The 15,431-nt window shown below is 34.7% G+C and overlaps 1 protein-coding gene across 1 annotated transcript in view; it reads left to right on the top strand.

Moving 5' to 3' along the window:
- Positions 1-15,431, top strand: part of jbug (filamin-type immunoglobulin domains fbug) — an 879,391-nt gene that overhangs the window by 842,140 nt on the left and 21,820 nt on the right. The window contains exon 49 of the mRNA XM_090401914.1: positions 1,887-2,036. Coding sequence (XP_090258040.1) covers positions 1,887-2,036 — 150 coding nt within the window. The remainder of the gene's footprint in view (positions 1-1,886; positions 2,037-15,431) is intronic.

The following is a 15,431-nucleotide window of genomic DNA, read 5'->3' as shown; positions in this document are numbered from 1 at the left end:
AAAGACTTTGATGAGCTTAAAATTGGGTCATAAATCCATTTCTTTCTGATGGCACTTCTGTTCATCCAAATTTGTGTGAAGTATTTATTGACTTAAAAAATGATTTTGAAACTGAAGTACAATTTCAACAGCATGTGTATGAAAGATTCTGGCCAAACATGCAATGAAAGTATCCTCAGCTTTGGCAAGAAATAACATTACTGCTCATTGCGTTTCCTTCTTCATACTTAGTCGAGACAGAATTCAATGTTGTGTTGCAATTGTTAGCTAAGCAGCGAAATATATTGCAAATAGTGAAAGAGGAGACTTGAGGCTTCGTTTGTCAAACATTGAACCTGATATTGAAAAATTAGCAGGATCTCATCAGGCTCAGAGTAGCCATTAATGATTGGCTAATTAAATACAGTAAGTTTATTTATTTTTTTGTTTTGTATTTGGTCACTTAAACATTAAAACTTGAGTTTTTTCTTGGTTTTATTCGTCAACCAGATATTAATAAATGATATGCACAAATTGTCAACAAGTTTCACTAGCTATTCTGTCTGGCTTCTTCAGGATAAGTATAACGGTACACACTAACGTTTGCTAATAAAAATGAAGAATGAAGTAACACAGTCAAATAAAAGAAACTGCGGTTGTACTCTACTCTGGAGAAAATCTAAACAGAAATCAAGGAATGATTCTGAAAGACATTTGGAAAAGCCTAATAAATTCACTCAGCTTACCAGAATTTCATTTCGCTAAAAACTATATAACATGCTCAATAAACAATGACTGAGACACCACTCTCCATGCTTATGATGTTTCGTGTCAGATTTAATTTATTTGACTGTGTTACTCCATTCTTCTTTTTTACCAGCAAACGTTAGTATGTACCATTATACTTGTCCTGAAGAAGCCAGACAGAATAGCTGGTGAAACTTGTTGACAGTTTGTGCATATCATTTATTAATATCTGGTCAACAAATAAAACTAAGAAAAAGCTCAAGTTTTAAGTTTACTTATTTTTTGAGTAAAAATTAATTTGTAACAGTCATTAATTTTTAATTAACTATCAGCTCAAATATGTTGATGGTAATTTAGGTTTGTCAAATAATATATTATAATTATCTTATTGAGTTATCAACCTAGCATAAAATTGAGCAGGGGGGCACCAGGCCATATAAATAGTTGAAACTGGATGCTAGGCAAAAAAAGGCTAAGAACCACTGTACTAAAAGATGTATGTGCTGGAGTTTGGTTGGTAGACAGTATAATTAGCAATATTATTCTTAATTCCACAAACTCACAAGGCAGTTAATTTGAGGAATGGTTTGTCAGTTGAAGTGTTGAGTGCATCTAGTGTGGAACAAGTTTAAGAGGGGGTATGACAGCTGGTATGGGTGATATATAGCCTCCTTTGATGTGAAGGTTTCATAATAATAATATTATTATTATTACAGTTATATTATGCATGATAATATTAAATAATTGCACTAAAATTTAAGTTTCATGATAATAGTTTCTAGTTTATATGCTTAAAGTGCAATTTTTTTTTGTTTACTTTAATATTGTTTATATCACCAAGGAAATTTAATCTAATTCAATATCAGCACTTAGAAAGCTATTTAAGAATAAACATATTATTTTAAATAAAGCCAATAAGAATAATGCCACTGTCATTATGAACCAATAAAAAAATGTTTTAAGGATGTACATATCTGTAAACCAATAAACTGGCGATCAAGGATAAATACTCATACACCTCAACAAATTGTAAACTGTATGAAATATTAGTGGTTTATTGGTTTATGCAACATTAATTAATAAGAAATTCTTGAATACTGAATTGTTACAAAATATGTGGTGTTTAATAGACAAATATATAAAAATCATATATTTGTTAGGTGAGCTAACAGCACACTGCATGGGTCCACATAAAGTAGCATATTGTGAACTTTATGACCATAGAGATGGAACCTTTACTCTTTACCTAAAACCTCAAGAAGGTGGAAGACACGTACTCACTGTTAAATATGGTGGTGAACATGTTCCAGGTAAAATAATTTGTTTAATATTTCCAGGCATCATTGAATATACTGTCATTATTTTAATTTACTGTTGTTTTCAAGTTGAATATTGTTATGTGTGTTGGTTTGAAATCTAAGCATTTTTTCAGAAGCAACATTGAGTATATACTCCTTTAAAATTCCTGGGATGTTCTCTTTAAATTTGTAACAGAACTAATGGACTTGGCAACTCACTTCTAATTTTTGCCACTCCCAAGTCGTTGTTTGTATTATAATGGAAATTTAGTCAAATCATGGTTTATATGCTGATTTTGTAGATAGCAGCTTCCATTTTTGTATTTTTATCAGAGCTTTGAAACTTGCAGCATGCATCAACTAACTAGAAAAATGGATAGTATTGACCGTGTGAATATTTCTTGAATATACACACTACAAAACAAAACAACAAAAAATGTTCCCCCTTTTTTTTTGTTTTGTTTTCATTATTCTCAAGTGTTTCATTAGGTAATGTTTGTGCTAATAATTCAACTCCTCTTCCTTTTTTTTTTCTTCTTCTTATTACCATATTCATTATTGCAAAATAATAAATCTCTTCAGAGAAATTAAGGATTCATCAAGGGAAGGACCCTTTTTCATCATTCATGCCTAAATACATATTATATCTCTCTTTGAATAAATGATTAGCAACATACATCTAATGGTAGCCCAGTCCACACAATCACCACATACCATGAGAACATAGATCTCACATGCTTCCTAACTGCAGCTTTCACTTCCAAGAGTGACCTCAACTTCTATCCATAAGCTGCAGAATCTCATTCTTGTATCTATATTGTACTGTGTTGCACGATCTATTTGATAACTTGCATGTTTCTGTCATATCTTCTCTCCTCTATCCATTCCTCATACTTTGAGGACTGTATTCCTTAATCTGCCTTATATACACAGTGCCATATGCTAGTTATCATCTTGGTTACCTGCTTATGGATCTTTTCAACTTTTTTCCCATCTCCTTGGAATGCAAGTGACCATATCTGTGTGCAGTAGTCTGGATGTGGTGTTATCTAGGACTTAAGGTGGGAAAAAAAATTATTCTTACAAGTTAGTGTTCTCTTTAGCATTGCTGCTATTAGACATGATGTCTTAACCACATTAGCTCTTGGTCCCATAACTTCAGTTTTCCATCTACTATAACCAATATGCCTACTTAAATTAAAAAATCCAAGAAATTATATTCATTTAATTGATTCTATAGCAAAGTGTAAGCAAACATAGTTTGTGTGTGAGGTTTCTGAATAAATAGGCTTATTGCATATAGAAGCTAATGACTTCATATTAATTGTCTTAGTGTCCCATAATTCAAAGTGTAAAATACACACCTGAAAGGATGTGTGCATGTGCTTTGCATTATGAGACACTAAGGTAATTAATGTGAAATCATTAGCGTCTTTATACAAGTAGCCTAGCTGTGAAGAAATGTCAAGCACAAACTTTGTTTGGTTACACTTGGATAAAGGATTAGACAATAATATAATTTCTTGACATTTTTAATTTAATTTATAACCAAGTGAAAAAACTTTCTGCAACCACTATGTCTCTAGTTTTGTTGACTACATACAGCAAATTCCCATTAATATAATAGTCTGCTTACAATATCTAGAATGCTTATTGTTGCACTTAGAAACATTAAACTAGCACTCTTTAATGTTCAAGTTTGTCTACAATGATTCTATATCAGATATGTTCCTCATCTTGTTCCAAAGAAACATAAAAATTTGCCGATAAGATATCATGATTTAGACTCTCTTTAATATCTAATATGGATAATTGAAAGTTTGGATAATTGAAGGTACAAGTTACATTGTGCTGTAACAGAAGTTAATTGGTATAATAATCCATTCAGGGATCATTTAATTGAAGGTTATATAATTGAGGGATCACTCTATTAGGGTTATGATCTAGACAACAGTGACCCATTAAGGGTGTGGTACACCACAGGTCACCGTTCCTCTTTTTAGACTCTGCACCTTCATACATCAGTTCCTGATACTTGTCAACTAGGAATTGATTTATGATGTATCCTTGTCACTAGTCTGTATTGCTTACCTATCCCTTTGAGTTTGTGTAGCAGCCTCACATGTGGAATCCTATCAGATGCCTTGGCAAAATGCAGAAGTATTGTGATATATTCATTTCCTTTCTCCATTTCTTCTGTGAGTCTATCATAGGAGCAGAATGCTAAAGCAAGATCTGTCCTTAACAAAAACCATGATGCCTTTTATAGAAGATTGTGTTCTCCTGACTTTGGATTGCAATTCCAAACCAGCCTTTCCAGTACCTTATGACTGTACCAAAGATATGGACTGATCTATAATTTGTTGCATCAGTCCTAACTCCACCCTTATACAATGGAATTATCTTGTTCTCATTCCACTCATTAAGAATCATGCACATGCTGAGACTCAAGTCAGACAACTAGATCAATAGCATTGCAAACTTTCTTGAACATTTTCTCAGCACCCATGCTAGTATCCTGTCCAATCTCACTGTATTTGAATCAAGCTTTTGAAATACCTCATCATCATCATCATCATCAAATTCCTGCCATGTACCCTCAAGGGGTGTACAGGATATGATAGTACTACATGAAAAAAATTACATCATTACTAACTTCCTATCTACAATTTTCCTCCAAATCAGTCTGTTACTTGTCAAGACTCCAACATTATCAGATCTTATATTTCTATCGTCTAAGGCACTTTGTACCATATCAATCCACCTATGTCTTGGTCTTCCTCTGGGTCGTTTTGCTGCCAACCTGGTAGAGAACAATTTTTTTGCTAATCTTTCCTCGCCCATTCTGTTTAAGTGACCATACCACTTGAGATTAGCTCTGCTAACACATTCCTGGATGTCAAGGAATCAATGTCAAGTTCTTTCCAAATATCCTCGTTTTTAATATGATATTGCCATTGATGCCATCTGTTCACACCTATAATCTTTCTCAGGACTCTCATATCTGCAGTCTCTAGTCTTTGGTCAAGAGTTTTACTTCTGACCCAGCTCTCAGATCCATAAGTTAAAACTGGTTTGAGCACTGTCTTGTATACAGCTAATTTAGTGTTTCGACTAATTTCTCTCTTATTCCATATGAATTTATTCAATTGACTTCCCATCATACCAGCTTTGCTGATTCTGTTGTCTATTTCTATATTTAATTTACCATCTTCAGTAAAAATCGTGCCTAAGTAGCTGAAATGTTTTACTTGTTCCACAGGTTCTCCATTCATAACACAGTTGACATTTTCAATGATTCTGCCTATTTTCATTGTCTTTGTCTTTTTATTGCTGACCTTCATACCATATCTATTACAACAGCTATTCAATCTTGCAGACTTGTCGCTGATTTATTTAGAAGTATAACATCATCCGCATAAAGAAATGAGCTGACATTAACATCTCCAATTTTGATATCATGTTTAATACCACTTTCCTTCATAATGTGATCCATATAGATAATGAATAAAAGAGGGGATAATGTGCATCCTTGTCTCACACCAGATTTAACATTAAACCATCTTCCTCTGCTTCCTTCAATTCTAACTGCTGACTTACTACTCAAATAAAGACTAAGTATTGCTTGATATAATGCTCCATTGACACCATATAACTGCAGCGTATTGAATAGCTTCTCTCTTAACACCTTGTCATATGCCTTTTCCAGATCAAGAAAACTTAAATACAGATCTTTGTTATATTCCCATGATTTCTTGACTATTTGTCGTAAAGTGAAGATGTGATCCTGACAGCCTCTATTTATCCTGAATCCAGCTTGTTCTTCACCAAGCTTTTCTTCCACAATTCTTCTCAACCGTTGCATAGATCTTGCCAGGAACACTCAGTAGGGAAATACCTCTGTAATTCTCACATGCAGTTTTATTTCCCTTTTTATATATGGGTACTATGAGAGCTCTACTCCAATCATCGGGAATTCGTCCCTCTGTCCAGGCTTTCTGAACTATGCAGTGCAGCCACTGTAAGACTCTTATACCACCATACTTCAGCATTTCTGGTCGAATATCATCTACTCCTGCTGCCTTTCCACATTTCAAGCCTTTGATGGCTTTTTCTACTTCAAGTATGGATAGGTATTCCTGACTGCATGCCTGGTCAGTGGTTTTTACCACTGTGCTATCATCACTGCTTGTTTCATTTAGCAGTTTTTCAAAGTAATTACTCCATACTTCAAGGATATCTTTTTCTCCCGTTTTCATGTCACCTTTATCATCTCTAACTCCTTTTACAGCATTCTTTCCTCCATTCCTAAGCTTCTTCAACAACCTCCAGAATATTTTACCACCTTCTTGATATTTATTTTCTATATTCTTGCCAAAGTCCTCCCTTGACTTTTGTTTAGCTAGTTTTACACAGTGTTTAGCATTCTTGCATTTGTCTCTATATTCTCTACGAGCACAAGCTGACTTATTTGACAGGAACTTTTGATATGCTTTCTTCTTTTCCTTCACTGCCTCTTTAACTTCCTGTGTCCACCAAGGAGTTCTGATTTTTTTTATCCTTGCAGACAACCTCACCATATGTCTCTCTGGCAGAATCAATTAATGTTTTCTTCAGAGTTTGCCACTGAATCTCCAAGGTTTTATTCCTGTTCTCAAACTCTTTCATTTTTTCTTCAATAATCTTTGTGTATTTTAGTCTACAGTTCACATCTGAGAGCTGCACAACTTTTATTCGCTTTAAAACTTTCTTACATGTTATTCTTTTCAATATGAAATTCAATTTTATCCTGCTCAAGTCTAAATAGTGATCACTTCCAATTTCAAATCCTCTGTACACTCTGGTGTCCTGCACCAGGGAGAAAACATCACTGTCAACAATAACATAGTCAATGAGACTTTTCTTATTCCTAGCCTCTTCTCTCCATGTGAATTTGTGCACATTTTTATGTTGGAACATGATGTTAGTAATAACCAGTCCATGTCCTGAGCAGAAATCCAACAGATATTTGCCATTATTATTAACTTTGCTCTTTTCTCCAAATTTTCCCAAAACATTTTTTGACAATCACTTCCTACTCTGCTATTTAGATCCCCAACAAGGACCAACTTTTCCTTTTCATTGTGCCAGTTGCTTTTTCTAAAGCCTCAAAACATTCCTCCACTTCTACCTTAGTAGAACCTTCTGTGGGACCATAGGCACAAATAAATCTCATTGTCCAGTTCCTCATTCTCATATTTGCCCACATTACTCTACTTGAGACTGACTGCCATTCAAGAAGATTAGCCTCGTAGTTTGTGTTGAGTACTATGGCTACTCCTTTTCCTTGGTTGTCATTGCCTGAATATAACATTTTGTATTTATTGCTCAGAAAGATCTCACCAGTTTTGGTCTTTTTTGTTTCAGTCACCCCTATTATGTCGATCTGGTACTTATCTAATTCCTCAGCTAGCTCCTTGAAATACCTCTGTTCTTTAATCTAGTTCACCCACCCCATCTACATCCTTTGCATCCAAAGAGCTAATGGGTTCTGCCTAGAAGGTATACTTTACTAAATACTGAACACTTAATACATCAGGAATCTCTAGTGCAGCGTTTCCCAAATGGTAGGTCACAACTTGGCACTGGGTCACGAAAGCTAAATGCTCGGTCACCTAAAAAAAACTCTCGAAAACTTAGATGTTTCGGTTTTGGGTTTTTTTTTTTTCACGAAACTCTAAAATACAAGTAAATAGCATTTAATCGGGACTAATGAATAAATAATTTAATTAATAGAGACGAAAAACGTGCTACATCCACATGTGGAAGGGGAATTACAAATCTTTTACAAAGCTAACAGAATTACAAAAGGAGTATAATATGAGTTCCATGCCAGATGAGATTTCAGCTGTTCAGCTAGGACTGCAGGCAAGTCTGAAATAATATTTCCCCCAATCAACAGCAACAAAGCATGGATAAGGAACTCTTATACAGTGAACATAGAATCTGAGACAGAATTGCCGGATTCAGATACTGAATCTATAATTGAACTGTCATGTGATACAGCACTCAAAGACATCTTCAACACAATACCACTGATGGATTTTTGGCTGTCTTGCCGTCAGGAGTACCCAGTTTTAGCAGAAAAAGTGATAAAATGTCTAATGCTTTTTGTCACATCCTATAAGTGTGAAACAGGCTTTTAAACACTGGTTTTTCTAAAAAATAAATATAGAAACTGATTGGAAGTCGAACTGGATTTAAGAATAAAGTTATCATCTTTTCCTCCAAACCTGAAGTTTCTAGTTAACAAACAACAGCATCACACTTCTCATTAATAAATTACTTGGCTTTAGTTTAATTTTTTTATATTTTTGTAAGAGTAAATGCTTCTTTATTATAATAATAATAAATGAAAACTTTATGAACATTCAAATCTGTTTTATTTTACCTATTGTCCATAAAAATTTTAGTGTGTCACGAAGATGAAGTATTAAAATAACCGAGCCATGGAAAAAAAAGTTTGGGAAACCTTGCTCTAGTGCATCGTACTCTCCTGTCATTTGACTTTGTTATCTTCTGTTCATGCTTTTTTTTTACTTGATAATATGGATTTACTTTGGACTGTTCAACTAGCTTCCCTTTCATAACCATGTATTTCCTTCTGCATCGGGGCTGTTTCTTGCCTCTCCCCTCATTTTATATTGCTCCTAAGCCATCATCTCTTCAGTGTTATGATATCATATTTATAGCATTCCTTCTTACTTTAAAGTGTTATTCCTCCATTTTAACATCCATGTGATTTATTCTCTTAATTCTGGGGATGTAGTCAGATATATATCTTTTTCAGACATGCTTTTATCAATACCTGTACACTGCCGATTCCTCTACCATGCAGTTTTTCATACCAAGGCACTATTTCAAGTCACTTTCTAAGTTTATTATAATCACGTCTTATTGTTCCACATGTCCCTTAGTCAAACTTCGTGTGTACATTTTCGCCTCCCAAGTCAAAATCTTATAATCACACCCATGAATTTGGAGGCATAACAGTAATCTAATTTATAGACAGATTATTAGGCACTCTTACTAGATTAGTGATCTTGTGCCATGAGTTCCTTCCATCACATGCTTCTTAAGGTAGTTATCCTGTATTAATTCTATAAATCTTCTTTCTCTCATCTTATACACATTCTATTTCCTTCAGTTTGTATCCATCATTATCATCGATACAGACAGTCTGTATCCCTATAGTTTAAATCACCTGTAATGATAATCAGCACTTGAAAAATTGGTTCTGACTAACCTATTTGACAAATATCACACTATTAATGGATCAGGCTGGGATTCTCATTTATCATGAATGAGTGAGAATTTTCACTATTCTTTTTTTTTTTCAAGCCCTGATGATGAACCTGATGATGTTCCTTAAATGAACCTGGTCTGTAGCAGCATACAATTGTGTATTTTGTCCTGTTAATCTCTATCTGACACCACATAGCCTAGAATTACCTAGAATTGCCTATGCTGTTCATCATACCACTACCGTTGGTGATCTCTTCTCTAATTTCAGCTCCTCTGCAATCAGCCTAAGTTCGATTCTCATCATGATGGGAGGAATCTTTATATGGACTTTTTCAATTGAAGGTGAATTAGCCGATCTCATACGGAGGTAGCAAGGTTTTTCTCTCCCAGAAACTCAGGTTTTTCATCCCGCATACAGACAAATCGGCCCTTCAGAACACACGAAATTTACAGACAAAAAATAATAGTTGTGGTGGTGGTGGTGGGCGGTAGATGGCGTTGATGGAGATGATTGGTAGTAGAGGTTCAGTGTAGTGGTGGAGACAGTTGTATAGTAGGTGTCCTCTTGCGATGAGTCTTCGGACTCCTTGGAGGTACCATACCTGTTATTATAAACTCCTCTCTCAGTCAGATCTTGCTAATAGACCTATTGGTATCTTTGATAGGTCAACAGTTAGACCATGGAATGGTGGTAGAAGATTTTGGAAAAGTTGATAACAGCTCACATACAAAAAATGGATTGACAGAAAATCTGTACTTGCAATGAACATTGAGTTTACTAGGAGAAGGCCATGTTTGAGTCACTTGTTCAATTGTATAATACTACAGGGAATAATACTACAGTTGAGTTAAAAAAAAAAAAGAAAGAAATTAGTACATCATGATATTTTTGAACTTTGCTAACTTGCTCACATTCCATAATAATGTTACATTTGAGTTAGACAAAGAGAATGAATCCACCACTACACTTTTGGATTTTGATAAAATATAGCATGGAAGACTGTTACATGAGGTGTACATGATATGGGATTGAGTTATTAGCTTGTAGATAACAGAATGGCTGTTTGCCAGCAATATGAGGATGGACTGAGTAATCTGAGAATGTGACTGGCATGCAGTGCTTGCAGAATGATTTCGATAGGCTGCAGTTGTGGATATGTGAAAATCGCTATTAGTTCAATGTTAGTAAATGGAAAACTATGCACTTTGGTGTTATAAGATATTAAGTGTATCATATTCATGGAATTATGGTAGAAGTAACTGAGCAGGCCAGAATCTTGCAGTTTCAGTAAATAGAAAGCTGAAGTTTAGGGACATATAGTAAAGATTGCAAATACAACTCAAAGGATAATTGCAGTGCTGGAAAACAAACATTGGTATATGAAGATAAGGAAGTCATTTTGCTTCTTTACAAGGCCTTGACCTCACTTGGATTATTGTGTCCAGTTTTGATTTCTGAGGTTGTGTCAAACTGTGGAAAGGAAAGTGTTAAAAATGGCATCAGGACTGTGAATGTAGACTAGGAGGACAGATTGAAATGTGTGGACTGCAGATGCTAGCAAATAGGAGAAACAGGTGATATGATAGAGACCTTTAACCTTCTGAAAGGGACATACAGGATGCCAGTAGACAGAATTTTTCATATTTATAAAATGAATTTTTCATTTTATGGGGAATTGGCATTCATGAAAATTGAGAGTGAATGCAGTCAAGAAAGAGATGAGAGTTAGATTTATCTCTCATAGAGTGATGTATGCTTGGAATGGATTGCCTTTGAAGGTAGTGAGTGCATATAATGTGAATGAATTCAAGTAAGGATATGACAGCTGGTGTGAGTGATGTGTGACCTCCCTCGATGAGTCCATGACTTCTTTCTTAATAATGATAATGTAGAAAGTATTTTACCTTGGGTATAATAAATGTTAAAGATACCAAGCTATTTTAAACCTGGTTTTACTCCATTTCCCAAGTAAGCAAACAGACAAACAAGTCAAGTTTGCGCCTGCAAGTGTTGCAAGTCTAGCTGAACCCGCACGTAGTGCAAGACCAAGGCAACTCATGGTAAAAGTAGAATAAGCTCCGATCACTAATCTTAATATTTACCCTTAATGCAAAGCCCATCTTTGTATTAAAGATGCTTTGTATTAAAGGCAAGGGGCCACTACCCAAACCGGTTTCGACCTTTATTGAGATCTCATCAGTGGGAGCCAGGCTGGAAATACCAAGACTTTAGTAATACAGAGCTTATAAGTATTTTACCAGAACAAGTTACCATCAGGTGTTTTTACCTTATTATATAAAAATCTCAGGAGGAGATATAAATGTAGAAAGTATTTTACATTGGGTATAATACTTGGGAAATGGAGTAAAACCAGGTTTAAAATAGCTTGGTATCTTTAATATTTATTACACCCAAGGTAAAATACTTTCTACATTTATATCTCCTCCTGAGATTTTTATATAATAAGGTAAAAACACCTGATGGTAACTTGTTCTGGTAAAATACTTATAAGCTCTGTATTACTAAAGTCTTGGTATTTCTAGCCTGGCTCCCACTGATGAGACCTCAATAAAAGTGGAAACCGGTCTGGGTAGTGGCCCCTTGCCTTTAATACAAAGCATCTGGCTTTAATACAAAGATGGGCTTTGCATTAAGGGTAAATATTAAGATTAGTGATCAGAGCTTATTCTACTTTTACCATGAGTTGCCTTGGTCTTGCACTATGTGCAGGGTCAGCTAGATTTGCAACACTTGCAGGCCCAAACTTGACTTGTTTGTCTGTTTGCTTACTTGGGAAATGGAGTAAAACCAGGTTTAAAATAGCTTGGTATCTTTAACATTTAATAATGATAATAATGAGTGCCCCATATATAACATTCTGCACACTCTTTCTTCTATATTGTATGCTTACTGAATCATTTATAATCTTGAGTCTTTTACTCTTTTCATCTGACTCAAACACTCTTTCACATCTTCGTACTGAACTTCTTATTTTTATACTCATATTTTACATTTGTTTTTCTACACTGATTATTTTTTATGCCATTTTACTTATTTATTATCCTGTGTACTTCTAAGAAATGTTTCATTTATTATCATTATTTATATTTTTATATATAGATTTTAGACCTATATATGCCACTTATTTTTGTGCCACAACACATTTATTACATGTGTTCTGGCACACCATGACCATAGATGTCCTTGCACCATTAAACCAAAAAACAAACAAACTTGTTTGATTTTTTTAACCATTTGTAACTTACTTATTTACTTTCCCTCATATATTAGATTAAGCTTGAAATTAAAACATTAACAATATAGTTTGTGCCATGTTCATAGAGAGGAAGTTATTCTTGCTTGTCTCCAAATAGATCATAGTCATCTTGCTTATTCCTTCTTATTGAGGAATGATGACATGCCTGTGTGCGAATACCTTGACTGTCTTACATATTTTAATACAATGTCCTCATTTTTTCAGTGAGCACAGTCATTATTTTAGCCCTTTTAATAATCTCCATGGGTCCTACAGCCATTCAGGTAGATTTTATTCAATTCTTACAATATAACAATGTATTTTTAAATTGCTACGAATGATTCACTTTTATATATCAAATTATATACATTAATTTTAAAAAGAAATTTTTTTTATTATTATTAATTTTTACTATCCATGACTATTTGTCTCATATGTACATTTTCCTTGACGTTATTTATACCTTGACTTTATATAATTTTTTAACTATATTCATCCAACCAACAGATACTTAGGCTCAGTTAGAATTTAAACTTTTAAGTTGTGCACTAGTTGAATCAGTACTGAATCTAGTTAGAACTATATCGTCACTAATTGAACCTCAGTTTTCTGAGACATATTTCCATGAGCATCATTGCCTAGTATCTCTTCTATCATTAATTAATGGATAAATGCCAGTGAAAACTAAAGATTATTTGATTAACTAATTCAATATTGTAAAAGGGCTCATCAATGATCACCTCTGGCATTTAATTTCCACTGGTCAACTGATGTTTTTTTTTTTTAATTCTAACTATGCTGCTATAGCAGGTCATTAGAAAAAATCAATCTACTGGAATAACATGTATTTATATATATATTTCATACTGCCCATATAAAGATCAGTGTTTATACATTATATTCTCTCTCTCTCTTTCCCCTCCAGATAGCATTTTCATCAGCAGACTGATATCCTTAAGGAAAGGTGTGGGGAGGGATACTGTATGACTATATACAGGGTGTTCGGGATAAATTTGACAGTTTCGTAAGGAAAAAGAAAATCTTCTTTGTATCTATTAAATTTAATGAATTGACAAAAAAACATTACAGGCAGAGTTAATTACAATACTATCAACAAGATTTACTCAAAATAACCACCATTAGCATCGATCACAGCTTCAATTCTGCTTCGGAACCTCGAACAAGCTGATGCTACAGTCTCCCTGGGAAGGGCCGCAAAAACTGTTTTAATTTTATCCATTAACTGGGCTTTTGTATTACTGGAAGTGCGATTGGTGTCTTTTTCAACTGCGCCCCATACAAAATAAACCATGGGGTTAAGGTCTGGGGAGTTTGGAGGCCAAACATTTGGACTGGTGAAGTCGTAGAAATTTTCAGACAACCATTTTTGACTTTTCCCAGAGGTGTGGCAAGGGGCCGAATCCTGCTGCCATACATACGGCCTACCATTGGCTACCCTTGTTATCCAGGGCTTGACTACAGTTAGCAACTCCACGAACAAAGCCCGAATTCCAATGCCAGGGTTCTTCAACACCTGTTCCTGCAGATTTGCGAGGAATTCTGCTGTACGAACGCAATCAGATTGTCTGCTAGGGATCTTTCTTCTTGCTACGTCCTCGTAGTCACCATTGCAAGTCTCTAGTTCATGCCTGATTGTTTTTACTGTATTCAGGGAGCATTGGGCAGCAGTCGTAATATCCTTATTTTGATGGCGGGCACGAATCATCATGATACAAGTTATTCTCTTCCATGATTCAGGTGAGTTCCAGCTATCCATCCTTTCTGACATCTTGTATATGAATGAAGAAGGGTCCAAACTTTTAAATGAAGAGAAGTGTATGTTAATACATGTAACTTACGGAAAAATATAATTAATTATAAATATGTCAAATTTATCCCGAACACCCTGTACATGATGGACCCCATGTCTTGACATCTTTTCTTTTGATAATTCAAACCAATTCAAAATATTCTGAATGGTTTAAAATATTTTCTTCTCTTATCATATGATTATAATTTATTATAGATATTTGCTCAGTTGCTTACTCAAAGAGAATTTTATGATAATTTCATACTTGAATGCACTATCCAAAGCAACTGTTTTAACTCGGCATTAGTAAGGTGGGGTGTCACAAACCCCAAAGATTTTAAATCGACTATAACTTTTTAACAACGTGTGGCAGTGAGTCATGCCTCGGTATAGCTTCCCTCCCGTAACCCGCTACTTGATACCATAGATGACAGACTGTTGTGCACAAGCAAGTTTAGTGTGCAGAGGTGTAAAGTGTCCTGGGATCCGCCAGACCCCACCTTATCAAAAGTGTGACTATATTTACTTCCGAAACGTAAGTTGTTTTCATTTATATTCTACTAAAATATTATCGTTACTGCTGTGTCTTCTATATTTTTACATACCAACTATAAGCAAATATGTTTTCATAAATATTTAGAGGGTATTTTGAGAATAACATCTTTATTTTACCAGATGAGTTACGAGCAGGAAGAACAGAGGTTACATCAACTTATACATGACGCTTTGACAGACACCATTTAGCAGAGATGATGATAGTGAAATTGATTTAGAATTAGTCAGTAACCATGAATCTGATACAGAACAAGACTGTGAGGAAGAATCCACAGAGAATCCACTAATATTGATTAAAAAGATATGGATTTCTATAATGCACTACATTATTTGGGTGGGTCTGCAGGACTCCACCTTACCACTTTTGTTACATTTTCCCACCTTACCAGCATCGGGTTAAGATTAGTGTCCTAATTTCTAAATGAAGCAATAGTGATAGAAAACAAATTTGGGGCATATGTCTAAAAATATTGGATGCATACATACAGCCAGTGTTGTTGA

The sequence above is a fragment of the Typopeltis vanoorti genome, chromosome 12, assembly GCF_054136105.1.
Source record: "Typopeltis vanoorti isolate ZY-2024b chromosome 12, IOZ_Tvanoo_1.0, whole genome shotgun sequence".
In the NCBI taxonomy this organism is placed as follows: domain Eukaryota; kingdom Metazoa; phylum Arthropoda; class Arachnida; order Uropygi; family Thelyphonidae; genus Typopeltis; species Typopeltis vanoorti.
Note: the sequence above shows the minus strand (reverse complement) of the source record. Positions and strands in the feature narration are given on the sequence as shown.